Source organism: Rhinichthys klamathensis, unplaced genomic scaffold (assembly GCF_029890125.1).
Source record: "Rhinichthys klamathensis goyatoka isolate OS25496 unplaced genomic scaffold, OSU_Roscu_1.1 h1tg000245l_1, whole genome shotgun sequence".
NCBI lineage: Eukaryota > Metazoa > Chordata > Actinopteri > Cypriniformes > Leuciscidae > Rhinichthys > Rhinichthys klamathensis.
The window spans coordinates 327601-348514 of NW_026606767.1; the positions used below are offsets into that span (position 1 = coordinate 327601).

A 20914-nucleotide genomic window follows, 5' to 3' on the forward strand; every position below is an offset into this window, starting at 1 on the left:
TAAGTCAAACTGAAAATCACGTTTAAATAAATCAGAAATGTAGCTATACTTTAATAATGTAAAAAATATTAAAATATTAATTTTAGTGCATACCGAACCTATAGTTTTGTAGTTGATAAAATACATTACATAGTTTGCAATACATATATACAGCTGGTGAAATTTACAAAACGATTCTCTTAAACTGAAGATTAAGTTTAAATAAATCAGAAATGTAGCTATACTTTAATCATTTAAAAAATATTAATTTTAGTGTATACCGAACCTATAGTTTTGATAAAATACATTAGTTTGCGATAAATATATACACCTGGTGAAATTTACAAAATGATTCATTTAAACTGAAGATCAAGTTTAAATAAGAAATGTACCAGTACTTTAAAAATGATTTTTAACATATTCATTTGAGTGTATTCCAAAACTATAGTTTCTAGACATTAGGAACTTATGATACACATTAAAGAAAATGTTTTTGCCATTACACAAATCGACATTCACATTGACTAACACCTGCACAAATAACTGCAACAGTTCATACCTAAACATATTTTGCTTTTTATTCAGCCTGATATGAATTACACATGATAAAAGAGAGGATCATCTTAGAGTTATGCAATAACCTCCCTTCCCTTTATATAAACACCCCGTCACAGACAGTTTCTACATCATCCTAAAAACAGAGGCCTCGGTACATGCTAGAGTTCACCTGAGGTTTGGGTTCGGATCTTTTTTTAATGTCCTTTTCATATTTCCATTTGACATGTATTATTTTCCTGTTGTAGCAGTTGCAAAGTCGTCCTTAAATATTCAAAAGTGGTATTATGGGAATGTCGCAAGCGGAAAGTAGTTCAGGTGAAAAAATGGCCAACATCAGGGAAAAATAGGTCAGAAATATAAAAAGGAAAAACAGATAAAAAAAAAAAAACATTAATATTAAAAAGCTGAGGTTTATTTTTCCTGTGCTGTCAGAATGGCATCCTTTGAGATGATTGATATTACAAAAAAAAGGAATGACAATTCAAATGAAATATTACTGCATATTATCTGCACACATAATGAGCCGTCAGATGAATTAATTCCCAATAAAAAGTCGTTCTTTGTGATGTTGCAGAACGAAACACATTTAGCAAGTACAACACAACATAATGTGAATGGTGTTGAAACAACATAATTCTGTCCAAAAACAGGCTTGAATTGTGTTCCCATGACCTAATTTTGTTCCCAGCACCAATTGAGACAAATGAATCTGAAACTAGTTGTAGCAACTCCATGTTCTGAAATGCCTTTATGCTCAAGACATTTACCAATCCTGCTCCCGGACGTCTGGAGGAAAAAGCGAATGCAAGTGACACGGTCTGTCAGAAGACAAACTTTAAAACAAAAATGGCCAGCAAAGAGCAGAAACACAAGAATCCTTGCCTCTACACACACACACAAACTAGTGTTAATATCGAATCGAATTGACAAAGTGCAAATTATTTGAGTTTAGATTACACTTTTTAACAGGAATCCAAGGTGAATCTCGCAAAGCCAGTCGAGAACATGTCGGGGTTGCGTTTCACCCCAAAATCAAACGAAATAAATATTTTGCTTTAAGAAAGTGAAGCCTATTTTAGGACCATTATGAGTTTTTACATTGCGACAAGCACATTCTGGAAAACAATATGCAAAAAAAAAAAAAAACTATCACAGTAATGAGAGAATCATTATTGAGAATAAAAAGGTAAAACGCCTGGACACGTTAATGAAAATTTGGTAAATAAAAAAAACAAACATTATTTAGGGTAAATTGTGACCTGGACATATTTTTGCGATATTCACCTTGTAATGAATATTTATTTATTTTAGGATATACAAATGAGTAAAAGCAATAGCCCCCCCCACCCCCGCCCCACATCTGTTTTAAATGCGGCATTTGGTTCTGCATTCCTCCCCTCCGCCTGATTTATAACCCAGCCTTAAATTCCCACTTTCCTGTCCCTGGTCCTTTAACATGTCGTTTAAATAAAAGTAATGCCATGCTGATATGTTTGCCATGTCGTAAAAATTTCTTTCATTCACTTCCACCTCTTCCCCCCTTCACATCGCCATTAAGATCGTCCCTGTGAATGTTAATGAATAAAATATATATTACATTTGTCATTAAATAGTTTTGTCTCTTGCACGGTCTGCATGCATTAGGAACGCAGGGCAGCCTAAGGACGGGGGGGGGGGGAGGAGAAGGCCATGTTGTCGTGCGAACAGTTGGGTCATGTGATAACGGTCACGTCTGCGATACAAACTCGCTCCTTTGGTCCACAAGTACACTGTTCTGTGCTTTCACATTAACCAGAACAGTCCAGACTATGAAACTCCAGTGTGTTTGAGAGTGTGTGTGCATATGTATGTGTGTGTGTGTGTGGGGTCAGTTTTCACTGGGGTTTTGAAGCAAATCACTGAAGCTTCGTTCCCAGCTTTCGTTGTCTGTTTCTGTGTGAGAAGACAAAAGAAGAAATGTAAGCCAAAGGTTTAGAAGGCACTTTCCACAAGATAGTTTTACACATCGGTCTTATTTTAAATACCAAAATGTATCGGTTACAAATGTTTCATGCAAACTGTTACTGATTTTCCCCATTAATAAAGAAAAGGAACTTTCCATTGAAATTGACACACAGGAAGTGACATCATTTGGACCTATTCTACAGCATAGCAGGATGACGAGTATCAATCTCATTTTAGTGTGGACTGCATTCATCAAGCTCAACCAGTCAAGCCTGTTACCAAATTTATTTTGAAGAAATGTTTGTTTTTTTGATAATTTTTGCAGTTTATGTGAGTTTAAGTTTATTAATAACATTTGGTCCCAAACTAGCTAGACCCTACTAACATCATTAAGATTAAATCTGCAACCTTGTTACTCGTTTTGTTATTTAAAATTGTATTTTATTATTTTATGAATTAAACTACCGTTTGGTGCTGGGAAGATTTTTAAAAGTCGTGTTTTCTGCTCATCAAGGATTTATCTATTTTATAAAAAATACAGTAAAAATTGTAATATTGTGAAATATGATTACAATTCAAAATAGCTGCTTTCTAATTAAATTTATAGTAAAATGTAATTTATTCCTGTGATCAAAGCTGAATTTTCAGCATCATTACTCCAGTCTTCACATGAACCTTCAGAAATCATTCTAATATGATGATTTGATGCTCAAGAAACATTTATTATTATCAATGTTAAAAATAGTTTAATATTTTTTTGGAAACAGTGATGTATTTTTTTTCAAGATTCTTTGATGAACAAAGTTCAAAAGAACAGAATTTATTTAAAATAGCACCTTTTTTTTGTAACATTGTGAATGTCTTTACTGTCACTTTTTAATTTAATGTTTAAGACATGTCCCAAATTAGTCCCCGATATTGAAAAGTCATGTAAAATAAAACCGCTCATATAGTATTCAGTTGGACCTCTCTGACAAGAACATTATTTAAAGGTTATGCACAACTCCTATCAATAAATTAATTTTTTAGACCCTTTTTTAAGTCTTATTTCATGGAGAGTGTCAGAAAGGCCCTCAATCTGATATCTGGCAGTAGACGCTGCAGGTGAGTTTACCTGGCTTCTGATCTGGTTACTGTGTATTCAAACCACAGGATGTTGGGAATGAGACTTGTATCTCTCACCAGAAAAAACTCTGAGATAGGCCTGAGAAAAGAAAGAGAAACCCATCATGATAGTGAAACAGAGCTCTGTGTGTATAAGCTCAGGATATGAACATATGTGTGTGTGCTTGCATCATTACCAGGCTGCCATCTTGGGAAAGAGTGGCGTTAGCACCTCTTGGGTGATAAAAAACCAAACCACTCCCATCACCAAACCAGCCACACCCCCATAAATCACCTGACCCCAGGTGTGGTACAGGAGGTAGACTCTATGAACACATGGGACAAAATATGCAATGCATCAATAATACTCCAACACTACAAAGAACAAAGATCCTGCACTCACTCACTTAAAAAAAAAAAACATTACCTGCTGTATGACACGGACAGAGCCACGGCCATTAGAATGATGGACAGTATATGCCGCCATAACAATTCAACACACCTGGCATTGTTCGTCTGATGCATTCTGGGAAAAGAAATCAAATTAGACATATTTTGGTTTTATTAAAATTTCAAGAGATTCAGCTGTGTGTAAAATGCACATAAAAAAAAAATCAAAAATACCACTACCATTGTGGAATGGTAGTGGTATTTTTGTCAGTAGTCCTGTCCAACTGATGGTATAAATATTTTAAAATGTTCCATATGAAGCAACAAAGTATAATAATTAGTTACTTTTTCAAGACTAACACAATGCATTCAGGGCTCCAGACTAACATAGGAGCACAAGCAGAGAATGTAGGGCTACACCTTAAATCGACCTGCACTGCAATTATTCACATTAGAGCTTTGAAGTGCTGGAAAAAGTTGTGTGAAGCCCTTGAAAAGTGCATAAATTTCACTCTCAAAAGGTTGTACGAACCCTGAAAAAATTATATTTCTGCCACAATACCATGGTTACAGTTACCATTACTACATTAAATTCATGGTGAATTTTGGTGATTTGTGGATTGAAAAGCCTTCTATAACTTGTTGGTTCATGGCACAATGTTTCTCCTGGTTTCCACGTCCGCATGGTTTGATCTGATATGGTTTATAACAAAATTTAAATCCTTCTCACTAGATCTCACTGCGATGTTTAATGCAGAGGCGAATTCAAGGGCTTTCTTTGTTCAGCTCAGTCATTGTAAATATTTCTTGTTTTTTCCTTTCACACATCAACAACAAAAACCGACAACGTATAACTTAGTTATTCAATATTGATTATTCAAGACCAAAGACTTATATATACACACACGTCACATATACATACAATGATTTCTGAAGGATCATGTGACACTAAAGACTGAAGTAATGATGCTAAAAATGTAGCTTTGTTCACGGGAAATTACGTTTTATTATATATTCAAATAAAAAGTTATTTTAAATTGTAGTAATATTTCACAATATTATTGTTTTTACTGGGTTTTATTTAATGTCAATTCTTTTCTTTTTCATTTGAGTAAAATGTTATAAATAAAAATGTGAATTTCTTACCTTAAATAAAGAAAAAGAAAAAAGTATACAACAAAAAACCAGATGAACTGAGAGTGACTGGAAGGCATCCCGTACTCTGTCGTGACTGCGCTGTGACCTGTGAATGAGACACGGCAGACAATTCAGTAACTCACAAAACATTAGGCATGTGCACAAGTAATCGACTAGCTGGGTACTAGTTATGCACCAACATGTCCAGTGATGAAGAGTTAGGGTCAAACATCCCTGCATTTATAGCAAAACAAAAATGAGAACAGCTATAAGAAACTATAATATCTTTAACTAAAACCATTAAAAAAAAACATTTGTTACTTAAAAACAAAATTAATTAACTGGAATAAAATAAACATACATATATATACATATACACACACATATACATATACATATATGTATTAGTGCTGTCAAACGATTAACATATTTAATCGCGATTAATCGCATGAATGTCATAGTTAACTCGTGATTAATCGCACATTTTTATCTATTCTAAATGTCTCTTGATTTCTTTTTGTCCCATTATTTTTTCTCATTTTAATGCTCATGGAAAAGTGGATCTTTGTGCATATGTTTTTTTATTGAAAACAACATTGACAATACTGTGTTCAATTTCACACTAACATTCTCACTTGGAGCAAATAATCTCTCACACAATGTAACACTGTCCATCAATAAAAGGGTAAAATAAATACTGACGAGGTCCTGATATTGACGAGGGGGCGGAGAATTCGCATCAGCTGTGTGTGTGTGTGTGTGTGTGTGTGTGTGTGTGCTTGGCCATCATCAAGTGGTATTTCAGACTGGACGTGCAGCGATGATGATAGCTCAGTTCACAACGACAAAACACACAGATCACTTTGGTCTCGTCAATGGAACCATTTGGCAACTTTTTAAAAGTAAACTTTCCATTCAGAATCTTATTGGCATCCACTCAAAACGTAACGTTAACCTACTATTTGGCCGGCTCGCAAGCCCAAACAAGTGTGTGCGGCGTGCCTGTTGTTTTGTTTCCGGTCTAGCTAGATCCGCTTGCACTTTGGTCGACGAAGCAACAGAATGTCCTCACACGGCGCAACCCATTGAAATGAATGGGTTTCATAGCGCAGCGCCGCGTCCTGTTGCAAAAGCATGTGAAAAAAACTACAAAGTTTGCTAGGCCAAAAAGACCGTTAATCTCACGATTAAAAAAATTAACGCCATTAAAATGGGTTTGCGTTAACGCCGTTAATAACGCGTTTAACTGACAGCACTAATATATATATATATATATATATATATATATATATACTGTATATATATATAAAAATAGACTATTTTATATCAGCGAGTTGCCAACATTTCTCATTTTTGTTTAGTTTAAGTACTTAAAAACTAAATATACTAAAACTTTATAGACTTTTTGTGTTTACATAGCAAGTACCAAAACCTTTACCAAGTTTCGTACTATTCTATTATTAAAAAAATAATAAATAAAAGTAAAAAAATGACAGAAGAGCACCAGAGTGTTAAGAATGTAATTGGACATGCAATACATGTAAAAGTTAGATTTAGATTGATGAGCATCGGTACTATTTCTGTCACGCGCTTGATAGAAAAATCAGATATATTGCCTTTGTTTCTCTCTCTCTCTGATGTTTCAAGTTACAAGAGCTGTGAGACCAACTTGGAAATAATAACTCTTTCTGTAGTCAAGGCCAGGGAAAGTTTAGGGAGTCAGATGAGATGTTTCCAATTAAAAATGATTTATGCACGTTAGGTGGGCATATTATGGGAGGTTAAGGAAGACCAAGGTGGATGAAGATTAACAGGAAAATGTACTTATATGATAAAAGGAAGTAGGAGGCCTTATGATAATCTGCTCATTTCAGACATCCCAAGTCTCCCGGAAGTTCCGGGAGTCTCCCGCATATTGCTAGCGTCTCCCTGATAGCGTCTACCTCTTTGAACTAGTTCATGTAGAAAATGAACTTTCCCAACACTGTATATAGCAGAGCAATCTGAAAATATTTTTTAAGTACAAGTACCACCTCAGAAAGCACCACCATAATGACCAATATGAAAATACAGTAGCGTAGTAGGCCTAACTATACAGCTAGAGTTATGCCCAGCTCAAAAATGAGACAGGTTTATTTCAACAAAAAAAAAAGAATATTTATTATTATCAGCCACTTTAAACATGGTAAAAACACAGTTTGAATATTAACACTGCACTGTGCTGCATACATACAGGTAAATACAAAACGTAATGATTAAATTAAAATGTATAGCACCTAAAAGTGAAATAAAAACTGAACTGTACTTAAAATATTAAGTAAATAAAGTACTGAACTTAATAAAAAAAAATTACAGGGTGTGTAATCATATTTAACCTTTTTACACGTACAAAATATTCTGGCTGACCCCCGTGAGTTTATAGAATAAAAGAAAAATGTTAATTTTACCCAAACACATAACTATAAATAGTAAAACCAGAGAAATTGATCATTTTGCAGTGGTCTCTTATTTTTTTCCAGAGCTGTATATTCTCTGAAAATGAAAACATGCGCCTTGAATTCATTCTGTCGTGTTCGTCAATCACTAAACTTTTGCCATGGAAACCCTGCTTGTATGATAAATATTTCTATCAAACTTCTTAATGTTATATTTTAGAAAACTGAATAGAGTCAAACAAATATTTTCCCATACAGTTTTCTTTTTTCCATACCTGGAAAGTAGTGTTATGATACAGCATGTGTTAAAATGACCTTGGGCGACCTCTTGACCTTTTTTTGCCACGCCCCCGGACCACCCAAGTCTTGCCCTACCGTTGACCCCTCCATGCCGGTGTCACCTTTGACCTTGGTTATAATTGACTAATTGGAATGTATATGACCTTGTGAGTATAATATGTCCATGGATTAATTTTTGAACTTTGACATGTTATAATGGAAGTCATGATGGTTATTTTTGAGCTCTGACACGCAGCATTTCCTCTCAGGGTTATATAAATGGGGACAGTGGAAGTGAGAAAAAGTTTTCTAATAATAAAATAAGAAATATTTAACAGAACATATCATGAGTATGAATCTCTCTCTCACACACACGTACGTATATTTCACACTAACTAAAGTTGAAAAACATTCTGTTCTTTAAAAGAATATAAATGAAATGATTATATCGTTCAATTTAAAAATAAACATCTTTTCGAGATTTAGTGAAACGCGGTGAAACAATTATTTTAGTTTTAGATCAACTCTCTGAAAATGTGAGATGATTTTATTTATTTTTGTTTAAGTAGCTCCTAACACAATGTCCATACAACGTATGAATGGGGTATTATTTTTACTAATCAGGGTCTGTTCAAAAACGTCTTTTTTTAAAAATGTTTAAAGCAAAAACGTTGCTTAGGCGTTTTAGATCTTATTTATATAAAAATATTTCAAACAGTATTTTTGTCCATGCAACATGGAAAACATTTTGTCAAAGTTTGTTACAATGTTGTTGTTTTTTTTATTTGTTTTTTTATTTTTCCTTAAAGCTGCTGTAGGTAACTTTTGAAAACATGTATTTGCTAAAACTGTCATTATATGTCCTGACAGTAGAATATGAGACAGATAATCTGTGTAAAAATCAAGCTCCTCTGGCTCCTCCCAGTGGTCCTATTGCCATTTGCAAGAAATACACGCTCCCGGTCAGAAACAACCAATCAGAGCCAGGTGGAGTGTCTTAGCAGTGTCAATCACGCTCGTGTACACGCTGATCACACCCCTCTCTTGCACAGCGCGAGCCGTCGTTCAAACTCAAGATTGCCGGCGTGCTGCAGCTGTGCTTATGACGGAGAAACAACCTAAACTGCCAATTCTCGAGTGACACCTGCTCATAAAACAAAGAGGTAAAAGGAAAAAGACTGATGACGATAAACAAGCGAAGAAAGAAAGAATTACACAGAGCCCATTGACTCGGTGTCAAAACTCTAGCCGCATAACAGATAAAATGTCACGCACTCTGCTAAGCAACAATTGAAACCTGCTAATTCACTGGCTTGTCATGTTGCTGAAATAATGTACTAGCACACCTTATCTAGCATTATATATCGCTAGAATAATTACTTGCATACTGTAACGTTAGTTACCGTTATATTAACGTTATCTTACTAGCTATTTATAACTTATAGAAAGAGTGCAACGTTATAAAGTTACATGTAGGCTATTGCAAAATACATAATGATTTGAGGACCAAGTTTGTAGTCAAAGTATGGGCAGGCCATAGTCAATGTAAAGCATATTATTGACGTTTAGTCCCTATTAGTAAATGTGCCATATAACTTTTTATCCGCCATCATCGGTGGCCCTGTTTACTAGCCTGCGCGTTCACGACAGGCTCCGCTGTGGAGGACGAGCTGTGGAGGGAGGGCTGTAGCGCAGCAGAGAGCAAGGGGGTGGGACCTGTAAGTTGTGCTTGTTCTAATTTTCAGGCTAAGTCAACGTTTTCTCAAAACTCCCTACTGCAGCTTTAAGAAATCCGAGGACCCTACCTTGCTCTTATTTAGATTAAGTTGTATCATTAAGAAAATCACCACACATTTTCAGAGACGCGATGTGCCTCTGTGGTCCATGACGCAGCATAAGTAAAGTGTGTCTTGAGCGAATATTTCATTTTACTCATCTTAACTCAAAGCATGATCGTACTTTTTCTACGGTAGCTATGATCTATTGCACGTATAAGGTGTATATCATTTTTACTTTTCTTGTATCTACCGAACTATCCTTAATCAGTGTGAAACACACATGGTGAAACCCTTTACTGAGAATATACTATCGGTTATCTACTCAAAATATATCTAGAATTTTTAAATGTTAGCATTTGTTGATGAGACAGGCTGTGTGTGTGTGTGTGTTGGCCGAATGAACAGACTTTGGGGAGAGCTGATTATACTATAGCAGGAAGCATGCCCTTTGACCTCCTTGATTTTTGTTTTTTTTTGTTTAAGACCCTACAAGTCAGTCCTTGTGTAAATTACAAAAAAGCATTTTGAGTGAATCTACAGATGAGAGGTCTTCAGAAGTCATAACTTCAGGGGTCAATGGGTCTCCTGGGAATATTTCATTTCCCCTAAAAACCAAAGATTAAGCTAAATGACACTAGTTTCCAGCGTTCCCCCCAAAATCAAATACTCTATAAGATTTGTATTACACTTTTTCAAAGGATAATCTTGCTTTAAAGTTTGAACACAAATTTAAAAGCATTTCTTCATATTTGCTGTGTTCTGACACAATGCCATTAATTGGTACTTTTTCTTTTATAAAACGTACTTTTCTTATTTCTACAAAGGTTTAATTTCAATTAATTTCCTAGCAAGTATAAAGTAAACAAATATGAAAACGCTTCATGGGCTGAATTTTAACTCCGTCTCTGTGAGGGTCTAAAACATTCATTTCACACTGTAGTTTATCATTGGGAGGATCTGGGAGTGTCTTGTTTATGACAACTTAAACTATTTGCTTTTTGGATATTATTTTATATATATATATATATATATATATATATATATATATATATATATATATATTTATCATTGCATAAAGAACTACTTCAGTGCTCTGAAAATGTAAGGTGTTTTTATATTTATATGTATTCATTTTTAACCAACTTATTTTTATAACTAAAACTGTTTAAATAATTTTTTTAACATTTGTTATTATTCACCGAGTTATATATTTTGTTTAGAATCATTTAATTTAAAACAGAGATAAGTTCCTTTTATAGAACCGGTGTGTGTGTGTGCGTGGTTCAGGTATTCCCTGAGGAAAATTTGTCCCATGAGCAAAACAGCTTATAAAGTATATTTATTTATATTTTTTGAAAATGTAAAAAAAAACGCAGAAAGTTTTCTGTGAGGGTTGTGTTTAGGTGTACGGGTCAGGATATGCAGTTACTGTACTAAATCATTATGTCTATGGAAACCCCCCATAAACATGCTGGTCTCTACCCCCACTGCTGTGACGGTCACACCATTTAGTCTCTAATATCCTCAAGCTAACATTATAGTCAAGGAGCTAGACTGAAGTACCTTATAAACAGCCTATCAATGGGGACAGCCTGAGGCTTCACAGTTTCTAAATGTTTTAATTGTTGCCCTCTCTCTTTCTGAAGATAGGTCTAAGTGGCGATTTTCTCACAGATACAACTTAAGGATATATTGAACATTTCACATGTGTGAGATGACTTGTGACACTTCAAATTTTTTTTTACATACCCCTGATAAATAAAAAATATAATTTAAGTTCAAGTTTTTCCACAGACCATCGATGTAGAATGTTTTTATTAAGACTTTAAATAATTAATTGAATTTCATTTAAATCATCTTTTATTTTTTAAATATTTAATTTAAACTTTTAAGATTATACTTTGAAATAAATTCAACACTAACAACAACGCATTCACAATGTCTCATCCTGTGCGCTGAACTCCTCTGACTCAGAGACTGTCCAAATGCTGGTGTGAGAGAGAAACACTGTGGTATCTTTTGTATTTCAACTTTAAACTTTGCATTTTTTAAATCCCCATTCATTCGTTGTATGGACATTGATGTGTTAGGAGCTACTTAAACTCTCTGAAAATGTGAGAATTTTATTTATTTTTGTTTATCTAAAACTAAAATAATTGTTTCACAGCGTTTCACTAAAATTAGAAAAGATATTTATTTTTAAATTGAACAATATACTCTTTCATTTATATTCTTTAAAAGAACAGAATGTTTTTCCACTTTAGTTAGTGTGAAATCCTGTGAAATATACGTGTGTGTGACTTCAGTCTGCCTCTTTTCTCATTTCATCCTTTCTTGTTTCATTTCTTCTCATTTTGTCTCGTTTGTTAGCTTATCTTTTCTTTTCTCTCATCTGTCTCGCTTCTCATGTAGTCTCTTCTCTTAATCGACGACCTATGGCTAAGCCATGCATGCCCCCAAACGCGATGAGCCAATCACAGTGCGCATAGCTAACCCAATACACTCGGACATTCTCTGCTTCCACGTCCATTGAAATGCATTGCAGTTACCGGTAGTCAGTTTTCATTCGTTTTTATATGTTTTTTCTTGTCATTTTAAGTTTAAAATGGTCAAACGGTGTGCATGGGGTACATGCAACTCCGACACTAGATATCCCGAGAGGCAGAGCGACGGTGTGTATTTTACCCTTTCCCAAGCCACATCTCAACCGAGATAAGTGTCTGCTCTGGATTAGTTTTGCGGTAGACCACAACACTAAACAACGATGTCTAAATCTGTTCTATTCTTGTTTAATTTATCCACGTTTAAAGTCAACAACGTATTTGAACGTTATCTTTAACATCTCTAATGTAACGTTAGGCTAACGTTAGAAAATGTTGACGTTAGCTTCTAGCTGCGTTGTACATCATGTCACTTAGCACAACACTAAACGTGGATAAATTAAACAAGAATTAAACAAGGATGTCTACATCTGTTCTAAGTCAACAACGTATTTGAACGTTATCTTTAAACATCTCTAACGTAACGTTGACGTTAGCTTCTAGCTGCGTTGTACATCATGTCACTTAGTTTCATTAACGTATCTTTAAATAACCGAGATAACAAATGTTAGCAATGTTGTGCTGAATGATTCATGTAAATACTGCAGTGCATGAACAATGCTGATCCTCTATCTTGTTGTCTGAGATGGTGATGGCAACGAGATGCGGTTTATCACGTTTACACTGTGACCTGTAAATGTTTGCCTGGAGCTGAAGCTTTTCATCGACCTTCTCAACAATAAAATTATTAATATAACCCTCCAATGAATAGTTAAGGCCCTTTTGGTGACTTCGAGATGATATATAATCTTTCTGTCTCCAAAAATCATCAATTGCCTCCTGTGAAATGTCTCCTACTGGGACAGCGCCGGTCACCGAATGTTGACTGTTTGTCCGAGTGAGTGGAGGGGGCGTGGCTTAGCCATAGGTCAATTGCAGTTTAATTTTTCGGTAGCCCTTTATTTTACAGTGGCCTTGCTACACGTTACATGTAGTTACTATAGTAATAACTATAAATTATGCATAATTACTGTGTGCGTGTGTTTCACCCTCGTGATATGTTCTGTTACATTTTTCCTTAATTTCATTATTAGAAAACCTGTTTTTATCACTTCAGCTGACCCCATTTTAAAACCCTGAGTGGGAATGCGGAGGGAGCTGATGCCTGCATATGGCACACAGACCCAACCGGATGTCAGAGCTCAAAAATAACCCTCAATACTTTCATTATAATATGTCAAAGTTCAAACATTAATCAATGGACATTATACTCACAAGGTCATTGACATTCCAATTAGTCAACGGTCATACATCATTTTCATCCCCGGAGGATAACCAAAGGACCCATTCGACCATCCACAGAGTCCATGAGTGTCTGTCATGACATCCCCTATGTTGCTAACATGATAATTATTCACTATTCAGGTAAAAAGGTTGCTGGTCAAGCCCAAGGATTGGTCCATGAACTACCCATTGTGTCTTTGAGCACGGTCTCATATAGTCAAACTTGTGTCTATTGGCATTAAGTCTGGTCCAGTTTTTCCGACTATTCTGGCCAAGAACCGCCTACTCAGACCGTCTGGCCGACATGTAAATCAATAAAGCAGTTTGTTTTGTTTTTACATGTCGTTTTGTGGTGGGAAAAAATTCCCATGGCTGTCTACATACAGAACACAAAGCTTCAAACTAAACTCTGATTGTCCTTCAAAGATACTACAGGTGGATAGATACTAGGGGTGGGGGGAAACAAATCGGTTCTTAGATGCATCGCCATGCGGACGATTCTAAATCGAATCACAAATGTCAAAAAATCAATTTTCTATATGTTAATTGATAACGTTATGTTGATGGAAGGCAAAAGGCGCCTGGACAGTCTGTCTCATACATGGGTCTGAATATAAAATGCTGTAATGTTAGAGAAAACCAGGCCTGAGAATATGGGCAGACAGAAACTATGGGAGGATAGAACACCAGGTCAAAGAGTATGAGGGACTAAGACTGTGATATGAATAACAGATCAAAGGGTATGTGAATTATAGACTGGAAAATTACCCAAAAACCTTGTATGAAGGACTTGCCACCCATAAGAATAGGACATCGATGCAGGCGTTTCTAATCGTGGCGAGGTGACGAGGAGGAGCAAAAAAGAAAAAGATAACTGTGTGAGCGCTAATTGGACACCTAACGAAAAGAAAAAGGTATAAGACCAGAGTGCTGGCCCTTGTGAAATCAGATGGCCAGCTGGCATCTCACTTTGTTGAACTGCTCAATAAAGTTACTCTTCTGAGACCTGAAACTTCGACTCTGAAAGATTTCTTCTGAGACCTGAACCAGACTTTGAAGACCTGAACCAAAGATCGAGAATTTGCCACAACACAGCCTCTGCTTTAAAATCTAGTGTAACTTTGGCTTAAATGAAGTTCAAGGGAAAAAGGACCTGGACAAGAGCCACACTTTATGCAAGTAGGGCTCCAGATGAGTGACAAGAGGTTACACTGGTGCGACCACCACGTTGTGCAATTGAAAAGAGCTGCAACTTCTGTTACGTACGATAAACATCAAACGGCAAACGAAACGAAACTGCGCTAACATCCAGCAGCTCCATGATATCATTATGGAGGAGTGGAAGAGTGTCCCAGCAACAACCTGTGCAGCTCTGGTGAACGCCATGCCCAGGAGGATTAAGGCAGTGCTAGATAACAATGGTGCTCTCACAAAATATTGACACTTTGGACACAGTTTTGACATGTTCACTTATGGCGCTTTTCCACTAGACAGTACCAGCTCGCCTCGGCTCGACTTGCCTTTGTTTGGTTTTCCACTGTGTAAAAGTTGTACCTGTGCCTGTTTTCGGGTACTTTTTTTCGTACCACCTCCGGCGAGGTTCTGAGCGAGCTGAGGCGATACTAAAATGTGACGTGAAAACAATGCCGACTGCTGATTGGTCAGAGAGAATCGTCACTATTCACTGCGTCATCATTGCACGCCCCAGATGGAGTATCCAGAAGATAGTTTGGCCAGAGATATTACTAAACTTACTACTATTATTATGGCAACTCGGAAGAATACGCCGTGGTCAAACGAGGAGATGCAGACATTCCTTTGTTTGGTTGCCGAAGAGAGGATCCAGCGAGAGCTTGATGGGGCAACGAGGAACGAAAGGCGTCGCTATGACGACCGGGTACTATTTGTGGCGGTACTTTCTGCAATGGAAAACGGAGCGAAAAGCGAGCCGAGTCGAGTTGGTACTGGTAATGGAAAAGCGCCATTAGGGTGTACTCTTTTGTTCCCAGCTATTTTGACAATAATGGCTGTGTGTTGAGTTATTTTCAGAGGACACTAAATATATACTGCTATACAAGCAGCACATTGACTACTCTAAAATATATCCAAGTTTCATTTCTATAGTACTGTCCCTTGAGAAGATATACTAAAATGTTTGGTGAAATGTGAGATACTGAATATCAGTCGTTACTGTATATTAGGGATGAGTCGCGATCTTCGAATAGTCGAACTGCGTTCGAAATTCGATCATAAAATTGCTTATTCGAATATCGTTACATTTTCGCGCAATTCCAATGTGACATAACTGACGGCGCGCCTACTGTCACGGATCGCGCAGCAGCCTGTCGGGGACACAAGGTGTCACTAACGTGAATGAAACCCCCTCCTGCGCGATCTAGGATACCAGTGTTTTATACATAGTGTAAACAAACAACAGAAGAAGAGCATTGTCGTGACCGTTAACTCTGCGCCCAGCAGAGGTGGATAGACTAACCTTTACCGTCTATGGTAGTAACAAAGTTGGCAACATTTACTTCACTACGTTGGGCGACGTTCCTCTCGTTACTTTATTTTAATGCAATACATGTTGTTAAATGCAGTTCACTGGACCTACAGTTTAGTCTAGTGAAAGCAAATCTGCAAATGCATCATATTTTTGCCCGCGATGAAGATCTTTATTAGTTGAACATCTTCGTATGATGTCAGTGAATGAATGATTCCACAGGACGATACATTCTAGTTCATTTCATTCAGGTAATACATTTTACAACCAAACAGATTATTACTCGACGATAGCACTACAAGTATGACGACATTATCCGTTTTTTGGACATACATTAATTTATAGGCTACATTAAATAAGCTACCATTGTCCACAGTTTATGAAATGAACACCCGCCATCCCGCGGTAATGTGTGTGTATTGCGCAGTGGCATCACACGAATAGTTTTGATTGAAACTAATTTGTTTAAAAAGTAGGCTTTTGCAGTAACAAGGCAGGTTTGCATAAAATCATTATGACATTATTTTTATCTAACGAGCATCTGGTTTGGCGATGCAAAAACGGACTGTCGTGCTTATTGTTTTTTTCTTCTATGTTAAGTACCGGTATGTAAAAAAAACGACGAAAACATGTTAATTGTTCGAATAATAAACAGTTTGTTTGATGACAAATCGCTAAAGATGAAATTGGCCTCCCTTTCTGTCATTGTGAGTGTGCGTTTTTTTTTTGGGTTTTTTTTTGAACGATAATCGACTTTTGCTCCTCGATTTTCGAATGTCATTTTTGGCAGAAATTCACATCCCTACTGTATATCGTCCAATAATATCTTTGTAAGATAATTATTAAATGCTTAGTTTTGTGATCACAGCTCTGTAGTTTTAAAACATATAATGCAATGTAATACAATGATGATTGAGAGATGAACAAATAAACCTTCCTCAAAAGCCTGATGATCATAGAGACTCACATTTGAACATGATAAATGATATGTATGGATACTCAAGTAAAACTAAGTTGTTTCAGTCTAGTAAATGTTCATCTTGAAATATTACTAAAAATATAAAAGTTGTTCTTAAGTTTACTTTATAAAAATCAGTAAAGATTTCACAGCAAGAAGTCACGTGAACCACAAGGTGAAAGTGGACGTTTTTACAATTATACTAAAATGCCTTTTACTTGCTAAAAAAGTATAAACTATCAATCAGACGACAGAAGGCATGTAGTGGATTGTGTGCGATGTTGGTTGTTTCATGTTGTAATTTAGACTTCATTTTTAGGCCTTAGAATTTTGCATATCACTAAAAATACAGTAGGCTTTATAAGGTTAACGTTCAGTTTTCATGTTACCCAGATGCTAAGAGTCAAATGATCATATGTTTATTAAACTGATGAGGTTCTGTATGTTTAAACAAACAACACGCTGACGTTTCTTACCCCCACATGGTCGAGGCTCCCGTATAATGTGTTTGAGCAGCCAGTTTAGCCCCTCATTCATGATCAAACCCCCAAAAAAAGAGATCTGAGAGAGAGAGAAAGAACAAACACCAAGGTATAAAAGATGGAGAACAAGTTGGTATGTTGTTTGGGATTTGACCCAGTACCCTGCTGGTTTGTGACATCATGTGACTCACCGTATGTAGTTCTCTCTTGAAGACGATCAGAGTAACGAATCCGACGAGGATCGCTATGGGCAGCAGGCTCATGCAGGCCAATACCTGCCCCGTCAGATCACCTGGACAAACAAACAGGTTAAGATTCTGCAATTTAGAGTCCTTCTTTGCACACTGAGCGTCAAAACAAACTGTTCAGAATAGTGCATTGCCTTACTACTCTGCAGAATGCAATCTCAATAGACATATACACAAATTTGGATTAAAATGTTTATTATTTCAGAGATGATAAATTGAGAACTGGACACTACTCAACTAAATACTCGGATTTATGCTGTAAATCTATTAAACACTATTAAAGTTGATATTAAATGAAATTTCACCGTATTAAATGCATGTTATAGATATTAGTGTGAACAATTCATCCATGCTTGCGTACGTTTAATTTTTTTTCTCTCCATTGTAACCTCAATGTTTAATCAAAACATCATAACTGGATTTTTCAGTGAAAACGACACACTTACCAATGCAGACACCATGGGAGTGCAAGCTTGTGTTCATTTACTTTTAAAGGGATAGTTCACCCAAAAATGAAAATTTTGTCATGAATTTCTCACCCTCGTGTTGTTCCAAACCCATAAGACTTTCGTTAATCTTTGGAACACAAATGAAGATCTTTTTAATGAAACCTGAGAGATTTCTGTCCCTCCATTGACAGCTACGCAACTACCACTTTGACGCTTTAAAAAGTTCATAAAGAGATCATAAAACGAATCCATATGAATTGAGCGGTTTAGACAAATTCTGAAGAGACTCGATCGCTTTATATTATAAATAGATTGAATTTAGGTTTTTATTCACATATTGATGATCAGTGAACATAAACAGCTCAACCGAACCTGCTTGACACGCAAGAATGAACCTTATTGGTTCTTGCTGAAGCTTAAACGTGCTGCGTAACACGAGAATGAACCTCATTGGTTCTTGTGTGTCAGCAGGTTCGGTTGAGCTGTTTATGTTCGCTGATTAAAGTTTATATGTGAATAAAAGCCTAAATTAAATCGGTTCATCATATAAAGTGATCGTGTCTCTTCAGAAAATTTGGACTAAACCACTCAATTCATACGGATTAGTTTTACGATCTCTTTATGAACTTTTTGAAGCGTCAAAGTGGTAGTTGCTTAGACTGTTGATAAAGGGACAGAAATCTCGATTTCATTAAAAATATCTTAATTTGTGTTCCGAAGATAAACAAAAGTCTTACGGGTTTTGGAACTACATGAAGGTGAGTAACTAAAGACAGAATTTTCACTTTTGGGTGAACAAGTGCATATCCACTTCTCAACATCCAATCAACGATCGATACATTTTTCTTCTTTTAAAATAATCTGTTGTCACAAAATGAAAGAAACTTTGTACTGTCGCTAGTTTCATCGCAACTTCAATGCCAAAACATCATTATGCAAATGTCTTTTAATGAACACATAGATTATTTAGCAGGCCATTAGACGGTCATTCAACTTCGTGCTTACTAGATACATTAAACTATTATCTTTCATTCACTTTTAGACTATTCTGCATTAATAAGATATTACATTACCAATAGTCAATTATAGGAATTATTATACATAAATATTAAGTAATAATGGCTTTGCTTAACAACATTTTAGGTGTTAACACATCATGACATGTCAGAGGTCTGAGAAAATTGTTCACAAGTTCAAGTTGTAATTAATAGTTCAACGAGAACATGAACGCTTTTTACAAGGCGGAATCTCGAAATTACAGTAATTCGACATGCCGTGAACTCATTCAAATAAAATCATGACATAAGCATGAGCTAATGGACAATTCTAATGAACTAAGTTATACACTAAAGGTTATTCCATGCATGCCTAAGAATTGTATTTAAAAACAAATTCCTGAGCATAAAGCACTAAAAGTGGGACATTTCAAAACTGAGATAAAGCAAGCCTAAATGTGCAGTTAAGCAAATGCAATGTTGGCCATACAGTATATGCATGTGTGTGTGTGTTAGATTATTAACTGAATTAGATTATTATATATAAAACATGGTTTTTGCCAAACTGCACATTCAGTCTTGCTTTATCTCATGCATACTTGTGTTGGCAGTGGCACGTTTACCACTCTCGTGCACCATGCATGACAATTTCATATGCAAACTATGTGACAGGAGTTTAAAACACAGTAGACGTTCGTAGTTTTCTTCATGTTCCGCATAATTTCTCTGTGTTTTCGCATTAGCATAGTATATTTCCAACTTGCTTTGACAATGTTCCAGCGTTTTGGGGTCAGTTTATATATTTCCAAACCCAGGGAGACCCTCACAGACGACAGGACCCAGAAAGGGTGTGATGCAACCGGGAATGAACTAGATTAACCCAACAGAGCCACGAGTCTTAACAGAAACTTACAACAGCAGCTGTGCTTGCATTAGACGCAGTCACCTGGCTATAATGCTAGTATTGATCACTGGATTATCGAATCAACCTTGAATTAGATTATGTTTGATTAATAAACCGTCAATATTACTGAGAAACTGAATAAGGGTCTCCCAGTGTGGTGTACTAGTGAGCGTACAGGACCACAGCGCATGAGCACTAAACAAGCGCACTATTTGGCAGCAGGCTTTCCGTTCCCTGCAGAGCGAGCGCACTATTTGGCAACCCAGCCCTGGCCGTGTCCATTCAGCTGCTCGATGTTCCACAGAAGTCGCGGCGCGAATAAAATCGCGTACGATGATATGAACGGCTTTGCGGGGAGAACAACGATTTAAAAATGTTCTTACCAGCCGGATACTCTACGTGGGTTAAGGATATCGACCGCCATCGAGGTGGTGCCGAGCACTGCTCTTCCGACGCCATCTTACCCGGACACCGGGCATCGGTCGTCGACCAATCACAATGAAACGCCCCGACGCGTTCGACCAATCAGATTCACCGGACGCTGCTACGACGCACGGCCATTCACCAAGCGCATTCTCAAAGAAAAAAAATTCTGCACGGGAACAGCCCTCCAATCAGAGGCGGGTTGTTAAGAGGATGGGCCAATCCGAGGACGTTTGGCTGGACAAATGAAAATTGGATTTATTCAAATGAAAGAAGAAAATTAAGTGAATGAGGAAATCCTTTTCAATTGATATCAACAACTACTATGTGAAGGCAGCCGCCAGCGCCACACACTCACTCTGGCCCAACATGCATGTTGATATGCAAAATCTGACGAAAAAGTCAAATATTCAGGGATTTTTTACTTTAATTTTAACATAGAAATAAACAAAATTTGTTCACTAAAGTCATTGATGTTCCCTCACGAATTTTCAATGGGATTTTTTTTAGAATATTGGTTTTGT

At 36.4% G+C, this 20914-nt stretch overlaps 1 protein-coding gene across 1 annotated transcript; it reads right to left on the reverse strand.

Annotated features, from left to right (window-relative positions):
• Positions 1–1439: 1439 nt before the first annotated feature.
• Positions 1440–20483, reverse strand: dolpp1 (dolichyldiphosphatase 1). Its single transcript, XM_056266152.1, has 8 exons — positions 20351–20483; positions 17563–17663; positions 17366–17450; positions 5122–5218; positions 4013–4111; positions 3783–3911; positions 3596–3685; positions 1440–2469 (listed from the first exon to the last, which is right to left on the reverse strand). The coding sequence occupies exons 1-8, from the start codon at positions 20424–20426 to the stop codon at positions 2433–2435; spliced, it is 714 nt and encodes a 237-aa protein (XP_056122127.1). The 5' UTR covers positions 20427–20483; the 3' UTR covers positions 1440–2432.
• Between the last annotated feature and the right edge of the window lie 431 nt (positions 20484–20914).